Below are 17,694 nucleotides of genomic sequence, written 5' to 3'. Positions count from 1 at the left end.
TGTTACATGTTGCTGCTCACACTTCATTCAATCGAAAATGGCCGACTTGTGATCTGGGAAGTGTGTGCATGTGTGTGTGTGCGTGTGCGTGTGCGCGTGTGTGTGTGTGTGTGTGGTGGTGGGGGAGGTGTGGGATGGACACAAATATATAAGAGATTTGATTTGAAAATCTTTGTGCCTCAGGGTTGCAAATTGTATTTCTTTATTTGTTTTAATAAGTTTTAATTAGCTGGAACGTAATCCTGCATATCATTATAGAACGTGCACAGCCCTACTCTACTCGAACTGAGGCTTTGAGAGAGAGACATTGCCAGGCTTGGGATGACTCCTGGGATCTATTAGCAAAGGGAGGAGAGACTTGGCTGTACAGTCATGAGCAGATGGAAAAAGTTTGCTGCTTCTCCCCTAAACAAACGGTTTCTTAAGTGCGTCCTCTGGCTGGATTCCAGTTGATGAGCTTACAATACATTTCCTGTTGTTTAACCGTGTTAATTATATTGTTTTCCCACCAGTTCAGTGTTACGAGCTGCCGAGTAGCTTGGCTGCCAGCCTTTGACAGGGGCCTCAAGGAATGCACAGATGTTGCTCATGACATGCATCAATGCCAAGGTCGCCCGGTGAAACGCCTCCTTGCTCTGCGGCCAATTGCTGGACAAGCCAGTGCTCCACATTGAGCAGTTTGGGCTGGATATCAGGGTGGGGGCTTCTGGATATCGGATTAACTCGTTAAGAGCCCGCTCGCCTCTATACCAGGAGGTTGTGGGTTCAAACCTAACGTCAGGGCTTTGACACTCCAATAAGGTACTAAGGGAGCTTGCTGCATTGTCAGAGGTGCTGTCCTTTGGATGAGACGTTAAGCCGATTTTTTTTACTGTGGCCGTGACACTATTTATCAACAGGCAGTTTTGTCCTTGTGCCCTTGTCAGCCATCCTCCATTGCAACTTGGGCATTCACTTCATGGCTGGTCATGAGACATAGCTGTGCGCACGCAAATTGGATGCTGCGTTTGCTTGCAAACTACACAGTTGCCACTTGTCTGGCTGCAGAGGTAAATAACGAAGCCACACACACTGCAAATGCACAGCAAGTTGATAGTTCAACATTTATTTTGTGAGCCGTCATCAATAATAATATAAATAATAACAATAATCCTTGCATTTGATACAGCGCCTTATCGGGTCTTCGAGACGTCTTAAAGCGCTTCACAGGATACACTGTAAAGTGAATTGACTGGATGTTATGTGGGCGAAACACGGCAGCTAATTGCGCACAGCAGCGTCCCACAAACAGTCGAGGATTGAGTGACCAATCGGTCAATAGTGAGATCTCCGACATCTCAAAACCAGAGTTAAGCCCGTTAAAAATATTTTTAACCTCAAACATTTTTTGGGGGGTTAATGCATTCCAGCTGTATTGTCCTTGCTGCTTAAGCATAATTGAAGATTTAGTTCCAGCTTTTCTGTCTCTCTTTTCAAAGTTAGTCATTCCTGGCAGCTCATTGCTCTACACCATTCAGGATCAGCATCATTGTCTCTCACTGAACTTGCAGCCTTTCTAACAGCAGCCAGAACTGCACGCAGCAAAAATCATGACACTGTTTGAAAAAGAAAGTTCAGTGCAGTGTCCTGGCCAGCAATCATCCAGGCTATTTGGTCATTTACCACATAGATGTGTGTGGGCCTTTGCTGTCACAAATGATTAGCACGTTTTCCTATGAGAAGCAGTCCCTACATTTGACAGCAATCACCTGTGAAGGGCTTTGAGAAATTTCAACAACACCAACTTGCAGTTATATAGCACCCTCCAGGCAGGGAAGCGTCTCAGAGCGCTTGACAGTGTCGGAGCCTGACTCCGAGCTGGGGGGAGGCGGCCGTAAACACGGTTGAAGAGGAAAGTTGTCAGGCGAGACTTGAAAGAGGGGAGAGAGGGGGCAAGGCGGAGGGATTGAGGGAGAGTGTTCCAGAGTTAACAAGGTGACAAGACCTTATAAAATTAAAGTTCTCTCTTTATTGCAGTTGCCTTTGATCTTTAAATCTCTCGTTCCCCTGCTCGGTGTCTACCATTACATTTGTTGAGTGTTTTGAGACACTCACAAAACAGAAGATGCTTTGGGACGCTACCCTGCTTGAGGAGCGCTATATAAAGGCAAGTTGTTGTTCTTTTGCACGAAAATCGCTCACATCAATGCGAGTGGTTGTCTTGGAATTCGACCTGCAGTACAAAATTTGGTTTCCATTATTAGTTTGGAAAATCATCCCGTCAAGCCGGCTCTGAGGTCGGTCAGTCAGGATCTATCCTTCAGAAGCTTTGCTGGCTGTGATTTATTGGGTTATTTTCATATGGTTAATCTTTCACTTTGTCTCTTGATTATTGATTCCATTAGCCGTCCAATTATTGAGGTCAGGCTAATGGGTCTGTTGTTGTCAGCTTCAGCTCTGCCAATCTTGAACACGGCACCGTATTTTCCTGGCTTCCAGTCTGTCGGAACCTCCCAAGTGATCACTAATTCCCTCAAAACAATCTTCAGTGTTTCACAGCTCTCTTCGCTTTGTCTCTCTAAGTACCCTGTGGTATAATTCACCTGTCACCGTGGATATATTGCTTTTCAGCCTCTTGAGCCCGTCTCTACAACCTTGGCCTCCCCAACGTTAGTGTAATGTTTGTAAATCCAAATCACAGTTTCGATTCACTAGTTCCTTTATTTAAACCTTCCACAATCTGCCCAGTCACTTTCCCAGAATCCTATTATACTCGCTTGCTTCTCATTGTCAATGTCCAAGTGCTAATTAAGTCATTAAAGCAATGTGCAACACTTAGCACAGAGAAGGGCAACCGAGACCCAATCAGCTCGCTCTCCCACAAGAATTCCCCAATTTAATCTCAGAGCTTTTCTTTCTCTTAAGTGTGTTTCACTGTTGATGGCGGTGACTCGGTTCATTAACAAGAAAAAGGGAAAAAAACCTCTGTTTTCCAATTCAAAACGGGGGGGGGAGAAAAATCTCCTGAGGTCAGTTGAGCGAGCTCCAGGAGAGGCCGAGGAACTATCATCAACAGCATCTGGCATTTCTATATCGTCCTTCACGCTGGGTAGCTTCCCGAAGCCCTTCTACCGACACAAGAGTTACAGTATTAGAGGTCACAGGACGTGCGTTGGATGATGTGTTGGGTGCAATGATGGTACTGCTCTCCTTGTGGTTCAATAAAAACCTCCGTGAAATTGACTCTTAACCATTTCCTGTGTGTCCTCATTTTCAACTCCCTCCGCTTCCTCCACGACTGCCCTTTTGCTGTTATAATATTGGAAGAATCTTTCTGCTGTTATAAGTTACGTTTACTGCTGTATCCCTTTCCGGTTCACTCCCAGCTCCTCGATCTTTTTTTCTGACCTGCCGTGTAGGATAAAATAATAATCGACCTTGCATGTGACACAGCGCCTTTCACAACAGAGAATGTGAATCTCTCAAAGCACTGCACAGGAGTTACTGTAGAGTGCAGCGATTATGTATTTTGTATGCAAGTACAGATACAGTAAAATAATATTAATATTATTATTATAATAATCTTGTACTTGGCCCAAAGTTTGCCCGAGCCTGGAAGAACAAGAGAAGGCCATTGGGCCCTCGCTCAAATCTTTTTAAAATATATTTTCCTTAATCTCCCTTTTAGTTTGACCCATTTTGGAGCGTGTTTGTTTAATTTGCCCGCACTGCACTTGAGGATGTTTTTGAAGGATGAGCATTTATCTTCGGGCAGTCACCTTCCAATCTATGTTATGCACTCAATCCTCAAATGCTCAACCCATCTAAACTCGTACACTAGGGTTTTGTGATGTGCTGGTGTTGTTTCCCATTTCAGATTGAACGTTATTATTCCATGAACACAACTGGCCTTGTAGCTCAATCCTACTCCCTGAAGTAATTGGGCCACTTACAGAAGCGAGCAGAGGAGACTTGTGCCCCTGTGGGCTTCCCAATGCAGGAAGCAGTCATCTGTCATGCAGGTCCCAGGTCTCTGATCTCAGCTGGGATAGAGGAGAGGACAGGATCAGAGTGCAGTAGCCTCTCCGTGCTCATACACCAAAAAACTGGCCACTTGTGCAAGGTACTGGAGGACTGCTGGCACCGTAGGTCCTGTATCTCAACACACGGGGGAGGGGAGAGGAATAGAGGTTTGGAATGTATGTTTTTCTTCTAAATTGTAGTGACAATTCTGTAGCAATTTGTTCATTATCAGTAAGTTGGTTCTTCTACCAGTGTCCACAAAGCATTGTTGACATGCCCGCTTGGTAATTTCCTCCCCAGGTTTGTGTTGGTGCAACTGTACATAGATTTGTTCTGTCCCCTAGTATTTGCTGAAGTGCTGACTCCTCTGTGTTTGTTATGGATTCAGTGTCTTGTAAAATGTCACTGAAATCAATACCAGAGGCTGTGTTGTAACGCACTGTGTACTTTTAATAGTGCTCGTGTGTCAATAGGGACAGTGTTATTTATTTATAGTGTTTATGTGTTGAAGGGTGCAGGTAGGGGGGGTTTGACCACTTTGTAGTTTGACCACGTTCTGAAAAAAATGAAATCGAAATTACCACAGAGTTTAAAACTGATTTCCTAAATTCGGCACAATCTTAAATTTTAAAACAATAATATCATTCTCGCATTTGATATAGCGCCTTATTGCGTTGTTGAAACGTCTCAAAGCGCCTCTCGGAGTGTACTGTGAAGAGCAGTGACTGTATATTTTGTGGGCGAAAGGCGGCACAGCAGCGTCCCACAAACAATCGTGGATTAAGTGACTCTCTTTTCCCCCTTACCCCCCACACAACATCCAGGGGTGTGCTGCTGAATAATGGTGGGAACAGAAAACGCTGGCTGTGTTTCTCTCCCAGGCATAATTGTTGCAAACGTTTATGAAAACACTGGAGAGTAATTTTTTGTGACGTGCTCTGAGGCATTTGGACATGTTAAAGTGCAATCAAACTGCACGTTCTTCCTTGCGCTGTCTTTGCCTAAAATAGCATCAAACCTGACCCTTTTTTTTCCGGTGACATCTTTAAATGACCTGTCCCTTCCCTCCGTACCCTGGTCCCAGAGAGATGTGCCACCACCGACAACAACAACTTGTGTTTAAACAGCGCCCCTCATGCAGGGTAGCATCCAGAGCAGTTGACCTCAGTGATGGCAAAGATTGGGTGCTCTGCGTGAGGAAGCGTGAACGCACTTCTTTGTTGCCGTATCACTATCTATTTGCATAAAACTTTGAATTGAAGATAAAGTTATTATTAGACAACAATGGAATTCAAGAGGTACGAAGCACGGAGACGTGCTTTAAGGTTGGGTTGGGGGAGGGGGGGGGGTGAGGATTAACTGTGTCGCCAAGGGAACCTTGATATGGCTCCAACTCTGCCGATTCTGTTTCAATCCTACTCGGAAAACAATAACAACAACAACAAGATTACAATTGTATTGCGCCTTTCAAGTCGGGAGGACGTCTCAAGGTCTTTCAAAAAAAAAACTGGTGTGGGAGTCTGTGGGGTTATAATAATAATCCTTGCGTTTGATATAGAGCCTTATCACTTCATCCAGGTGATTGTTTGATTGTAAAGTGTAGTGACTGTGTATAGGTGGATATGGCGGCCAATTGACACACAACGGTGTTCCTTTTTTTTGTATAATGCCTCAAAGCAGGTCACTGGATTTGAACTGTGGATGTGGCGCGACAGCCAATATTGATCGCGTCAATGTCTGACAAACATGAAGTGAGTGACCGAATGTAACTTGAGGATTGGTGGCCAGAAACTCTCTCCGCTTTTCGAATCGTGCCGCGGGATCTTTGACATTCACCAGCACAATCTTCTGACTCGGAGGCAACGGTTCCGAGCCACAGATTGGGAAGTTACCTCTCTGACCACCCTGCGCAGTGCGAATAGAAACAGAAGCCTGATTCGTAAAAGGTGTTGTGCAGTTGTGTGAAATTTGGTGTTGAAAATTTTCGAAGCAGGATTCACAAACTTCCATTCACTCCTTGTGTGGTCGCAGTTCTCATACTTCATGATTACCACTGAACGGGCAGAAACAGATGATCCAATTATCTCAGGTTGGACCCTGCACTTAATCACAATTATTATATCATTACATCCTTAATGATTTACTTTGTTTAGCTCTTTTCGCCCACAGTTTTAGTGAAACTCGAAGGGATGCACTGAAGTGTCAGTGTGTTTACCAGATGCCGTATCTCCTTCCTTCGCAGGGATCTCCAATTAAGAAGTAGTAGTCCTGTAGCCTATTGGTTACAGCACTCGCCTCTCAAGCGAGAGGACCTGGGTTCGATTCCCAGTGGGGCGAAACGTTGGGCAAGGTTCCTTACTCCACACGCCTTTGCTTACCTAAGAATAAGTAGGAACCCGTTGTTAGTTGATTGGTGGATCTCTTTTCCGAGAGTAATAATCCCTTTAAAAAGTAATAATCTGGTCACTTAATCCACGACTGTTTGTGGGACACTGATGTGTGCAAATGGCTGCCGCGTTTTGCCCACAAAATATATCCAGTCAGTTCATTTTACAGTATATTCTGTGAAGCGCTTTGAGACACCTCGAAGATGTGATCAAGCGCTGTATCAAATGCAATGATTATTATTATTGTTAAGTAATGTCCCCCACAACATGGGTAAAACTAGCAATGCAGCCTCAGTCTGCTGTATCAATCCTCCTGATATTTTTCAGAGGAAAATTCTGTTCTCCAGCCTGTCAGGATTATTTATCAATTCTTCCCCACCTCGACTCTCTCCCCTTCTTCCCAAAGCCGCTTACTTATGCTGCGATATTGTTCTAAGAGTAGTTGGCCTCCCTTCGGGGTCTCGTGGCTAGTATCCTTACAATAATAATGGTAATCTTTGCATTAGATAGAGTACTTATCACCAAAGCGTCTCAAAGTGCTTCACCGGATTTATTGTGAAGTGAAATGACTGTATTTGTAGGTGACTTTGATTGGAAGAGGTGAGGGGCACAGCACCTAATATCCAGGAGTAACTTGGACCACAATTCTACCTATCTAAGTCCTCGCCTGTAAGACTATTTTGTCTTACATAAAGTTGCGCAAAACTGTGGAAAAATTCTTAAACTAAGTCTTGACTGAGAAGCCGATTTTTTTGAACAAATGCGGAACAAGAGGATTGATTTCCAAATGAAATCTTGAATGTTAATACATTTCCACAATTCTGCGAAATAAACATTAAATCAAAATGTGTCTCACAAACAGCCCTTAAGTGAATGACCAATTTGTTTTGCTGGGGGACGGTTTCAAAAAGCATCTTGAGGTCTTTAACGTCTGCCTGAACAAGCAGACGGGACCTCGATTTGACACTTCCGACGTTGCAGCACAATCCTAGCACTGCATTGGAGCGTCACCTTAGACTGTGAGCTCAAAGTCTTGATGTTTGTGCTTGAACGCACAACCTTCTGACTCAGAAACGAGAGTGCTACGAACTGAACCAGGCTGACACCTGGGTCAATTCTAGTGCCCGATCGCAAGTGGCCAGTCATAAGCAGGCAGGTGAAAGCACTTTTCAAAGATGGGAGTCTTGTTGTTAGGTCCCTTCGATAGATTAACCTTTTTAAGGAGAGCCTCTCGACTTGGTCCGTGCCCAGAATCTGTATAAAAGCCTCCGACTATAATTGAACACCATTAATCAAATTTAAATTGCCCTTATTCTGCGTGCTCTCCAAAAGGGAATTGAACAGAAGCTAATTTAGAAAAATTGCAAGCCTTCCCTCGGCCCTTCAACGCGAGAGAGTTGGTAAATGGTTGTAATAAAGAGTAACTTTGTGAAGGAGCAATGCAACATCGTTAACGTCACTTAAAACCTCAGTGACTAAACGGCCAGACCCTCCTAGCTGAGCAAACTGCGTTAAAAAGAAACATTTCAAAACGAAAGTTGATCTTATTGACCGCTGTCGCTGTCAAGGGCAGTCAGTTTAGACTGGCTTATTTTCTCCTTATTTGTAAGGTGCCCTCATTCAGTAGCTTGAGATTTTGGTTGCCATCAATTTCAAATCGAGGGGGAAGGGAAGGAAACAAAACAAGACTTTGAAACAGTGGCCAGAATAGTGAATTGCCCTGGTTACCCAGGTGTCTGCAATGTAAGGTTTCCCTCAGTAGACTCTGCGCAGTATCCAAAAGAAAAATATACAGTAGTAAAACATTTGATTCCAGATCTGTGGGGAGTTAACTGATCATCAAGATGCTATATATAGATGCAGAGTTCTATAGCTCAGTGGTGAGAGCATTCGTCTCGCAAGCGAGAGGAGAGGGCGAAACCTTAGGCAGGTTTCCTTTACTCCACACGACTCTGTTTACCTAGTAGTTAAGTCGATTGGTGGGTCGCTTTCCCGGGGGTAATAAATCCCTTAAAAAAAATGATAATGATAATTTGGTCACTTCAATCCACGACTGTTTGTGGGACACTGTTGTGCGCAATTGGCAGCTGAGTTTCGCCCACAAAATATACAGTCAGTTCACCCAGTAACCCAAATCTCCTTGATTCTCTGTCCTTTTTATTTCATGTTTAACTCAGATCTGTTTTCAATGCAGACAACAACAGCAACACCCTGCGTATATAACACCCCCTCACGCAGGCTGGCCAGCGCCCCAGAGAGTCCGAGAGGCAGGCATTGCTGTAGATGTGGGAGAAAGATAGCACCTGATTGAGATTCAAGAGTAATGGGGCGGCGAAGGTTTCATTAGCTCAGCGACAGGAAATAGACGATAATTGGAACATCGGGTACCAATAAGACTCTCTGTGGTGTGACTGCAGCCTGGCCTTTGTGTCTTGTGGGTCAGATGATGAAGTATTTATGTTCACGAGGAGGGGATGGATATGCTTTGGGGGTAACAGTACGGCACAGGGGCTTGGGGTAGGGGTGATTACAGCGCAGCCAAGAGAGCAGGGGCAAGGCTTTATATTAATAACAATCCTTGCACTTCAAACAGCTCTTTATCACGTCGTTGAGACGTCTCAAAGAGCTTCACAGAACATACTGTAAAGTGAACTGACTGTATATTTTGTGGGCGAAACGCGGCAGCCAATTGCGCACAACAGCGTCCCACAAACAGTCGTGGATTGAGTGACCAAATTATTATAATTTTTTTTTGGAGAGATCATTACCCCTGGAAAAAGTGACTAACAACCGGGTTCACACTTATATAATATTATATTACACATATATTATATATAATAAAAAAATTGCTGTGTGTTTCCCTCAGCTCATGCCTGGAATATTAAATATTTCTCTCCCCACCCAAAAAAAAATCCCTCTTAAAAAAAGATAACCTCAAAGACAGACTTTCTTCATCTCTGTAGACATTGTGCATCAGCAGTTCATTACTCCTCGTGACTTTGAAGCTGAGAATGGAATTACCGATGCAGTTTGATGTTGTTGGTAATTTCTGTGAAGTCGGTGGAATGACAAAGCGTGTTTGATACTCCAGATACTTCTGCCCTTTTCATGTAAGACAGATTGGTCCTGCAGCCCAATGCCTCGAGGTGTTGCAAAAAGCACATTAAAAATTAAGAAATTGCAAATCAATATTAGCACCTCGCATCCTTCAATTATTCATTTAGCTCAAGTGACGAAATGCGAGGTTTTTTTTTGTTTGCGATCGTGTTATGTATTTTCTTGTTGCTTATTCATTTTGCAGGGTGGGGGAGTTGTCTGTGGTTAGTTTTAACTATAATGGTACAGTACAGCATTCAATAGACTTGGCCAATTATCTGCACAGTTTCCTTATCCACCTGCCTGCCTGCTCCTAGTTTGTGTGGATATATATATTGGGGGTACATTACTTAACAATATCAATAATAATAATTATTGCATTTGATACAGCGCCTTATCACATCTTCGAGACGTCTCAAAACGCTTCACAGAAAATATACTGTAAAGTGAATTGACTACGTATTTTGTGGGCGAAACGAATCACCAGCTCTCTACTATATTTGCTCGGACGGACTCTACCATGTCAGAATTTGCCTATCATGTCCTTGTCTATTATTATTATTATCATGTCCTTGTCTTTCTTCTTGAAGAAAAAAGAAACGCGGCAGCCAATTGTGCACAGCAGTGTCCCACAAACAGTCATGGACCGAGTGACCCAATTGTTTTGTAAGGGATTATTACCCAGGGAAAATTGATCCGCCAATCGACTACCAACTAGGTTCCTACTTACTGCTAGATAAACAGAGGTGTGCGGAGTAAGGAAACTTGCCTAAGGTTTTTCCCTGCCGGGAATCGAACCCAGGTCCTCTCGCTTGCGAGGCGAGTGCGCTAACCAAAATGCTACAGGACTCCAGTAATTGCGATAAGTGGAGGGCAATAGGGCTGGACTTCACTATGTTACTGTTGTTATTCGCTTCAAAGCCGCTCCCATGTAATGTTTAATTAAACAGTGTTGTGGCACTGGCCATGTGCCCACGGTGTTCTATACAGGTCAGTGACTGACCTCCAACCTCAAGCCCGTGATCCTAAAGCCCGACTAACTCGTGCGACGCGAAACAGTGTTTGGAGTTTTCTTTCTTGAAAGAAAGAAACAAATTTGAGAGTGATCGGGGAAAGCGGGAGTAGAAAAAGCTGTTCGTTCACCTCTGGGACCCTGCTTCAGATTCAGCGCAGGCAGAAGGGATTATGGCTCTCTCTCCCCGACAGCTGCTAAGAATCACAAGTAGAATGTTGCTCAGGCAGTCTCGGGCCATTTCCCACAGGGCGGGAAGGAGGGAGGCTGGGTGCTGCAAAACCTTGCCCTCAGGTTTGACACTCATTTTTTCCCAGACCCTCCCACAGAGACTGCCAGGTTAGAGTTGGCACTCTGGTACACCTGTCTGAGGGGCAGCGAGAGACAGTGCCTCTAGGAACATAGGAACAGGAGTAGGCCATTCAGCCCCTCGAGCCTCTTTCGCCATTCTACGAGCCGTTCGTGGCTGATCTGGACCTCAAGTCCAATTACAGGAGCTTCTACATTGAACCTGTACATTAAAGGTTACTTGATTGGGATGCTTGCTGACAGACAGTGCTCAAAATGGCAACCTCTGTGGCTTCAGCTGGTTAAACGCCAGCAGTGGCCTGAAGGTCACTTTGACGTCCCCAAGGAGTCCCTCAGGACCATTCTCCGAAATTAGTAAAGCAGGAGGCATTCCATCCAGGGAGAGAGTGCGCGTTGCATTCCAGATACTGCAAAGTTTCCGTGTGTACATGAGTGGAAGTCTCAGTCTGCTTTGGATCCTCTTAATCAGGGTGACGGGGTTCCACGTGTGGTCACGGCACCCGCGGCCGACCCATGAAAAGCAGCGCCGTGACTGTTGAACTCGCGTTTGCAACCTGTGTTTTGCCCCCGGATAGTAATCTGGGTTTTTACCCTGTGTGAGGGACACTATATCAATGCGAGTTGTTGTTGTAGCAATCAGTCTCTACGTTCTAGCTATCCTCGAGGACAGGATCGCCTCTTGCGGCACAGTGGGAGGAACGGTTGTGGCTAGCCCGGGCTTCTAACAGCAGCTCCACACAACTTGGCAAGTGTTTGTCTAGTTCCAGGCATTTTCAATCTATACATTTCTGTTGCTCCCTCCCACCCCGTCCAACTTATTTTTCGTTTTGGATCTGCCCTTCGTCACTGCCTCTAACAGCGCATTGATTTATTCCCTGGCAGTGCTATGTTGCTTTTCTAATGCAGTAATGAGGAATTAATGGTACCCACACCGTTTCCTGATATTGATTAGCTGATCCATTAGAGCCCTGATGTGAGCTCCTGATCTTTTGCTTCAAGAACATCCTATTGCGCAACAGCCATAGTGCGGGTCTATTGGCACTGCTGCCATTCAGGTTAACGCCACTCCTCCCTCTCAAGCACTGTTGCGTTGTCATACCCAACACAGAGAGGTTGAGAAACTGACCCGCTCCAAGGCCAAGGGTACAGCCCAACGCTGCCCTTCAACTGCATGGAGGGAGGGAGGGAGGCGCTGGTGTAATTCAGCTTCTTATTTATGGTTATGTGGAGTCCCGTAGTGCAGTGGTTAGAGCACTCGCCTCGCAAGCGAGAGGATCCGGGTTCGATTCCCGGGCGGGGCGAAACCTCAGGCGAGTTTTCTTACTCCACGCTGCTGTGCACAATTGGCTGCCGCCTTTCGCCCACAAAATGTACAGTCGATTCACTTTACAGTATATTCTGTGAAGCGCTTTGAGGCGTCTCGAAGACGTGATAAGACACTGCATCAAATTCAAGGATTATTATTATATAGTTGTTCCTTTACAATTACCACCTGAGCTAAATCAACAAGCTCCACATGGTCCGGGATGGGAATCCCCGATTTTCCGGTCGGTCTTGGTTAGGTTACCCACCCGGTTGCCATCGGAGGCCTTCAGTGGTTTGGGGTTTACCTCACGCCCGTGGGTTCAGAGACATGAGCTTAACCGTAAGCCGATCCGGGTTTCCTCGCCAGAAACCAAGCTCTTGTGGCCAAAAACATTGTCTTTCACGTCAGGAGGACATCCCAAGGCGCTGGACAGTCAGGGATCTGCACCCGAGCTGGTGGTTGGGATCAGGAACGGTGGAGAGCGTGGAGGGTAGGGGTGGGAGGGTGACCGAAGGCACGGCCGAAGAGGAGGGTCTTGGGACATCTAACCCACTGAGTGCTTCCACCTCGAGCAGCAGAGAAGCGACTTGTACAAGGCCTGGCCTGTAACAGTCACTCACTCCATTAATTCAGCTCAGTGCGTTTTCCTCTGCTCTGATTAAGGAAGTGACAGACCTTCATCTGGGACTGAAAGAGCATCTCAAAGTATCAAGATTTCATTCGACTGGATTTCAAAGCTACTAATGTTTCCTTTGAAGCTCTACTCCGAGCCTCCGTTGGCTCCACAATGGCACCCACAGCTTTAATACTTTGATAGACTGTGTGGCTGAAACTTTTAAGTCCAGAAAGCGCAAGTCTCGCTTTCCTTTCCCTTTTCTTTCCCCCACTTTTCCCAGTTTGGGATTTCAGGGTTTCCTACCATCCTCGATGGAGCATTTCCACCCCCCACCTCTCCTAATCCCATCCCCCAGCTCAGGTCCAAACCCATCGTCTGAAACACTCTATACACATGTAATTTGTTGCTGTTCATTGTACAATATTCCCACTGGAAATAGGGGGAAATGATGCCTTTTCCAAAACCTCACCCACTCCACCAAGCGCTGCCTCCTCTCGGCTGGCTCCGGCCTCCTGTTTGTCCACCGTGTCCAGCGCTCCACCATCTGTGGCCGTGCCTTCAGCCACTACGCCCTGAAACTCTCTCCCCCAATCTCTCCGCCTTGTCCCCTCCCTCCCCACCTTCAAATCCCGCCTTAAAAGACCTTCCTTTTTGAGCGTGCTTACGGTCACCTCTGCCCCCTCCCTCTCCCCCTGGCTGGGAGTCAGACTCCACCACTGTCAAGCACTCCGGGAAGCACAGGATGGCATCCAGCTCGTCGTGTCTGTTCCCGTTTCTCTAGACTTTCAACGGGCACAGACACGAATCTTCAGGTTCTCTTGAAGCTAAAGGCAGAATGTTTCTTGTTGTTGGAATGGTTGCGAGATGGTTCTATTGTGCTCTGTGCCTGGGAATTCCCTGGCAATCTGCTGTCGTTTTCGTTCTCCGTAGACCTGTCGTAATGACTTAACAAATGCTCATTAATACTCTCTGTCAATCAAGCACACTTTGTGCATGGACAATCTGCACCAAATAGCTGTTTCCAGCTCGGATCCCAAAGACACTGTGCGAGAGAGAGAGGAGTTATTATTAGGATGGACGCTTTCATGATCCATCCGAGTTATCTGTTGTTATATCAAGTGCTCCGAGACCCTAGCCCCTTGTGAAGGGCACTATATAAATCCAAGTTGTTGTTGTTATTTGGAAACCATCTGAAACCCTCAATTAGGTTCCTGCCTCCTAACTCCAGGGCTTCTGATTTTCGATTTTAACCAATAAACTGCGATTAAAAAATTCCCGGTACAAAAAAAAGAATTTGGTGTCTATCCCATAAATGTTATCCTCTCTCTCTCTCACCTCTGTGTGTGTAGAGATATCTTCTCAGTATGGTAACGAAAACCTAAATCCCCCCCTGCCCCCCGCCCCCGATTTATAAACACTCAAATTGCTAAAAAAAAGAAAATCAGAAGCCCGAGTTATAAACACCTGACACTCCATTATAGTCTGATAATAATAATAATCCTGGCATTTGATATAGCGCTTTATCACGCCATTGAGCCGTCTCAAAGCGCTTCATGGAATATACTATGGAGAATATACTGTGAAGCGCTTTTGAGAAGAGCTCCCGACGTGAAAGGTGTAAGAATTATTATTATCTGTTAGATTCCAACCTGCTTCTAGATATCTGTTATGTTTAAACCACCCGAAGCCCTGAGTTAGTTTCCTGCCTGTAATCCATCCCAGAAATTCATTGTTCTCTCTTCAGTTTGCAAATAAAAATGCATCTTTTTCAAAAAAAAGTCGTTAAATCTGCCGTCCATTCAGTGTCAGTTCAACCAGTTGGTTGAATTTTTCATTTTTTGAAAGTAAAGCGCAAGCAATTACTTCTTAAATATTTTTCTTCACAGACCATTAACAAAAAAAAATATTGAATTGCAAAGGTCAGGCGGCCACACGCATTTATTTAATAGAGCTGCATGGATTTCCGAGTCGCAGTCTTTCTTCTGTATCTCCCTGAATCATTTCCTTGGAGGTTCTCAGCTCGGCATCGAAGCTTGTTGTTTATAAATGTCACTGGCATTTTTCTTCAAGGTGCCGAGGCATTGCTCTGGGAGCAGCCCCTGATCTCTTGCAACACGCCAAGTAAAGGGTGAAGGATACGGTATAATCACTTCAAAGAAAAAAATAAGAAGAGTAATGATTTGGTCACTCAATCCACGACTGTTTGTGGGACGCTGCTGTGCGCAATTGGCTGCCGCGTTTCACCCACAAAATAGTTTACTTAACAGTGTGAAAAGATGTCTCGAAGGTGTGATAAGGCGCTCTATCAAGTAATAATAATCTTTGCGGTACACACTGTATCTATCCTCCTTAGGGAAGGGCTGGATGGTAAGCTGGGTCTCCTTGGAGCTGAACTGGCTCCAAGATGACATGCCTGACAACGGCGTGTTGGAATCGAGCCAGCCCTCGTTGCCAGTCTTGGTAGTCTGGTTCCTAAGCAAGTCCACAATACTCCAAGGTACCACCGATGACAGAGCAGCTTGGCTCATCGGCAGGAGTTGCAGACTCCTGGGAGCAGATATTCTTCTCAGTCAGCTCCCGTCAAATCTACAGGCAATGAGCAACGGGAAGCTTGCCAGGCAGTGCTTTCAATAGAAAACTACATGGTTTTAGCTGGTTAATATCCTATAATATACTATAATGCATACTCTGGGGTCCCCAATCCTTGTCTTTGGCCAATCTGTACGTAATATTCTTTGGAATTAGGTAAGCAGGATGAGTCCCTGCAGGGAGAAAGTGCTCATTCCATTCCAGACAGGGAAATTTCCACGGCTGGGGGGCATACATATGTGGAACTTTGTCTGGTTTAGATCCTCAAGCCTGACAGTGGGTTTCTGAATGTGCCAGACAACAGCTGATCCCAAAAAAAAATGTTTTTGCATTGTTGGAGCTGCCATACCAGGGATGAGATGTTAAACCAAAGTCCTGTCTGCCTTTTGTAATGGCTTAGACAGACATCAAAAATATCTCTACCTCAACGGGATGGCCAGTGAAATAGATTGATTGGCCATTTTTCATCTCCAAGCTGATTTTGGAGCGTTTTTGGTGCTGATTAGTTGCCGTGTTTGCCCACGCATCATAAGATGTCAAAGAAACTCATTCCGTGAAGGGCTTTTGGTTGAGGCGTTTCATTGCGAGGAGATGCTCTCGTGTGTCCATCGCTGGAAATAGACATCTCTTTTCTTGCTGGTTTATAATGACATGTCCCATAATAAGCACAATGTAAGGAGATTGTTGCTTTTACCAGTTGAGTCACGGTAGTCTCCATAAAACAAAGAAAGTCACAAAGACGTGAGTTCAGAATCAACAACACCAAATGACAGCAACTACTTGTATTAATTTTATTTCACCTTCACGCTGGACGGCATCTCAGAGCGCTTGCATTTGTGTAGCGCCTTTTACGTCGGGAGGGCGTCCCAAGGCGCTGGATCCAATGTGAGGTGGCGACTGGATCTTCGCCAGAGCGTGAGCTTGTCGGATTTTCTGAAGCATTTTTCTCTGCGTTTTTTTTTTGCTCTCAGTTCCCATTGATGCCACAGCGGGGATCAAGATGTTGTACGTATTTGTTGACATCAAGATCGACACAGTGCACTTCCTGGATACCATCAGGTTCAACTTCCCGAAAGGCTCGCCATTCGCCCTCGTCAGCACCATCCAGTTTGTGGCTGCCCTACAGGTAAGAGCCTCTGAGAATGTACCAACCAGGAAGCTGCAGCGATTGATTCCTGACAATAATAATAATCCTCGCATTTGATACAGCGCCTTATCACGTCTTCGAGACATCTCAAAGTGCTTCACAGAATATACTGTAAAGTGTAGTGACTGTGTATTTTTGTGGGCGAAACGCAGCAGCCAATTGCACACAGCAAAGTTCCACAAACAGTCGTGGATTGAGTGACCAAATTATTATTTTTATTTTATATTTTTTTGGAGGGATTATTACCCCCGGAAAAGCGATCAACCGATCCACTAACAACTGGGTTCCTACTTACTGCCAGGTAAACAGAGGCGCGAGGAGTAAGGAAACTTGCCTAACATTTCGCCTTGCCTGGGGAATCGAACCCAGGTCCTCTTGCTTGCGAGGCGAGTGCTCTAACCACTGAGCTACAGGACTACACTGTGCTACTCTCACTGATCTTAAAGAGCGAGGCAGCTGATGCCTGTGGAATTCCACCCCACTGATGATCGCTTCTTTCCACAGGGAGAGGAGGCAAATTTAAAGAGCGGCAACGAAAATAACAAGACTGATACAGTGAGCCGGCCTCTTGAGTTAAAGCAGCATTGCGGAGGGAGCTTTACTCTGCCATTACAAATATGTTGTGCCTGATCTGGGAGTCCCGGATTCAGCCGCTAGTTACCATAGAGAGTGTGTGTTGAAGAAGGGTGTGTTTGTATATGTTTGAATCCTCAACAATCACATCCGTCACCTCAATTAGAGCAAAATAGCTGCAGCAGAAAAAATTAATCATTGCCTGAAACCAGCCAAACACAGAGATGTGTGCTTACTTTAGTTATTAGCCAGGAATGTGTGATCTCGTCCTTGGGATGAAAAAATGCAAATGGCCTAAGATTGGGTTCATTCAGCATGACATTAACACATTAGCTGACTTTGCAGTCGAACACTGGTTAGAGCTGAAATGGTGCCATTATGCAAGAGTTTAATGTATCTGAATATTTAATTAATTGTTTCAATAATTGGTCACCAAAATACCCAGTTGACAACCGTCCTGCGGAGTTTGTAGCCCCCACTGACACCCTCCCTTATGTAATGGTGCATTCAGTTTGCCCTCGCCTGTATAATCACACAGCTTCACAGTATTCTACAATGCATAGACGGCTTCCACAGTACTGATTTCTGTGCACAGAATGATGTTCCCCGATAACATGAAGCAAGTCGAACCATATGCTGCCGTGGTTTATAATAATC

The 17,694-nt window shown here is 45.2% G+C and overlaps 1 protein-coding gene across 3 annotated transcripts in view; it reads left to right on the top strand.

Annotated features, from left to right (window-relative positions):
• dph1 (diphthamide biosynthesis 1) overlaps positions 1 to 17,694 on the top strand; it is a 277,432-nt gene that overhangs the window by 132,462 nt on the left and 127,276 nt on the right. For 2 of the 3 annotated variants that reach the window (XM_042338384.1, XM_042338385.1), the window contains 2 exons: positions 16,289 to 16,443; positions 16,969 to 17,019. In XM_042338384.1, the coding sequence (XP_042194318.1) occupies positions 16,289 to 16,443; positions 16,969 to 17,019 (206 nt within the window). The remainder of the gene's footprint in view (positions 1 to 16,288; positions 16,444 to 16,968; positions 17,020 to 17,694) is intronic. The other variant, XM_007906191.2, reaches the window with a different exon arrangement.

The sequence above is a fragment of the Callorhinchus milii genome, unplaced genomic scaffold, assembly GCF_018977255.1.
Source record: "Callorhinchus milii isolate IMCB2004 unplaced genomic scaffold, IMCB_Cmil_1.0 Scaffold10, whole genome shotgun sequence".
Lineage (NCBI taxonomy): Eukaryota > Metazoa > Chordata > Chondrichthyes > Chimaeriformes > Callorhinchidae > Callorhinchus > Callorhinchus milii.
The sequence above is the reverse complement of the archived record's forward strand: the minus strand, read 5'-3'. Positions and strand labels throughout refer to the sequence as shown.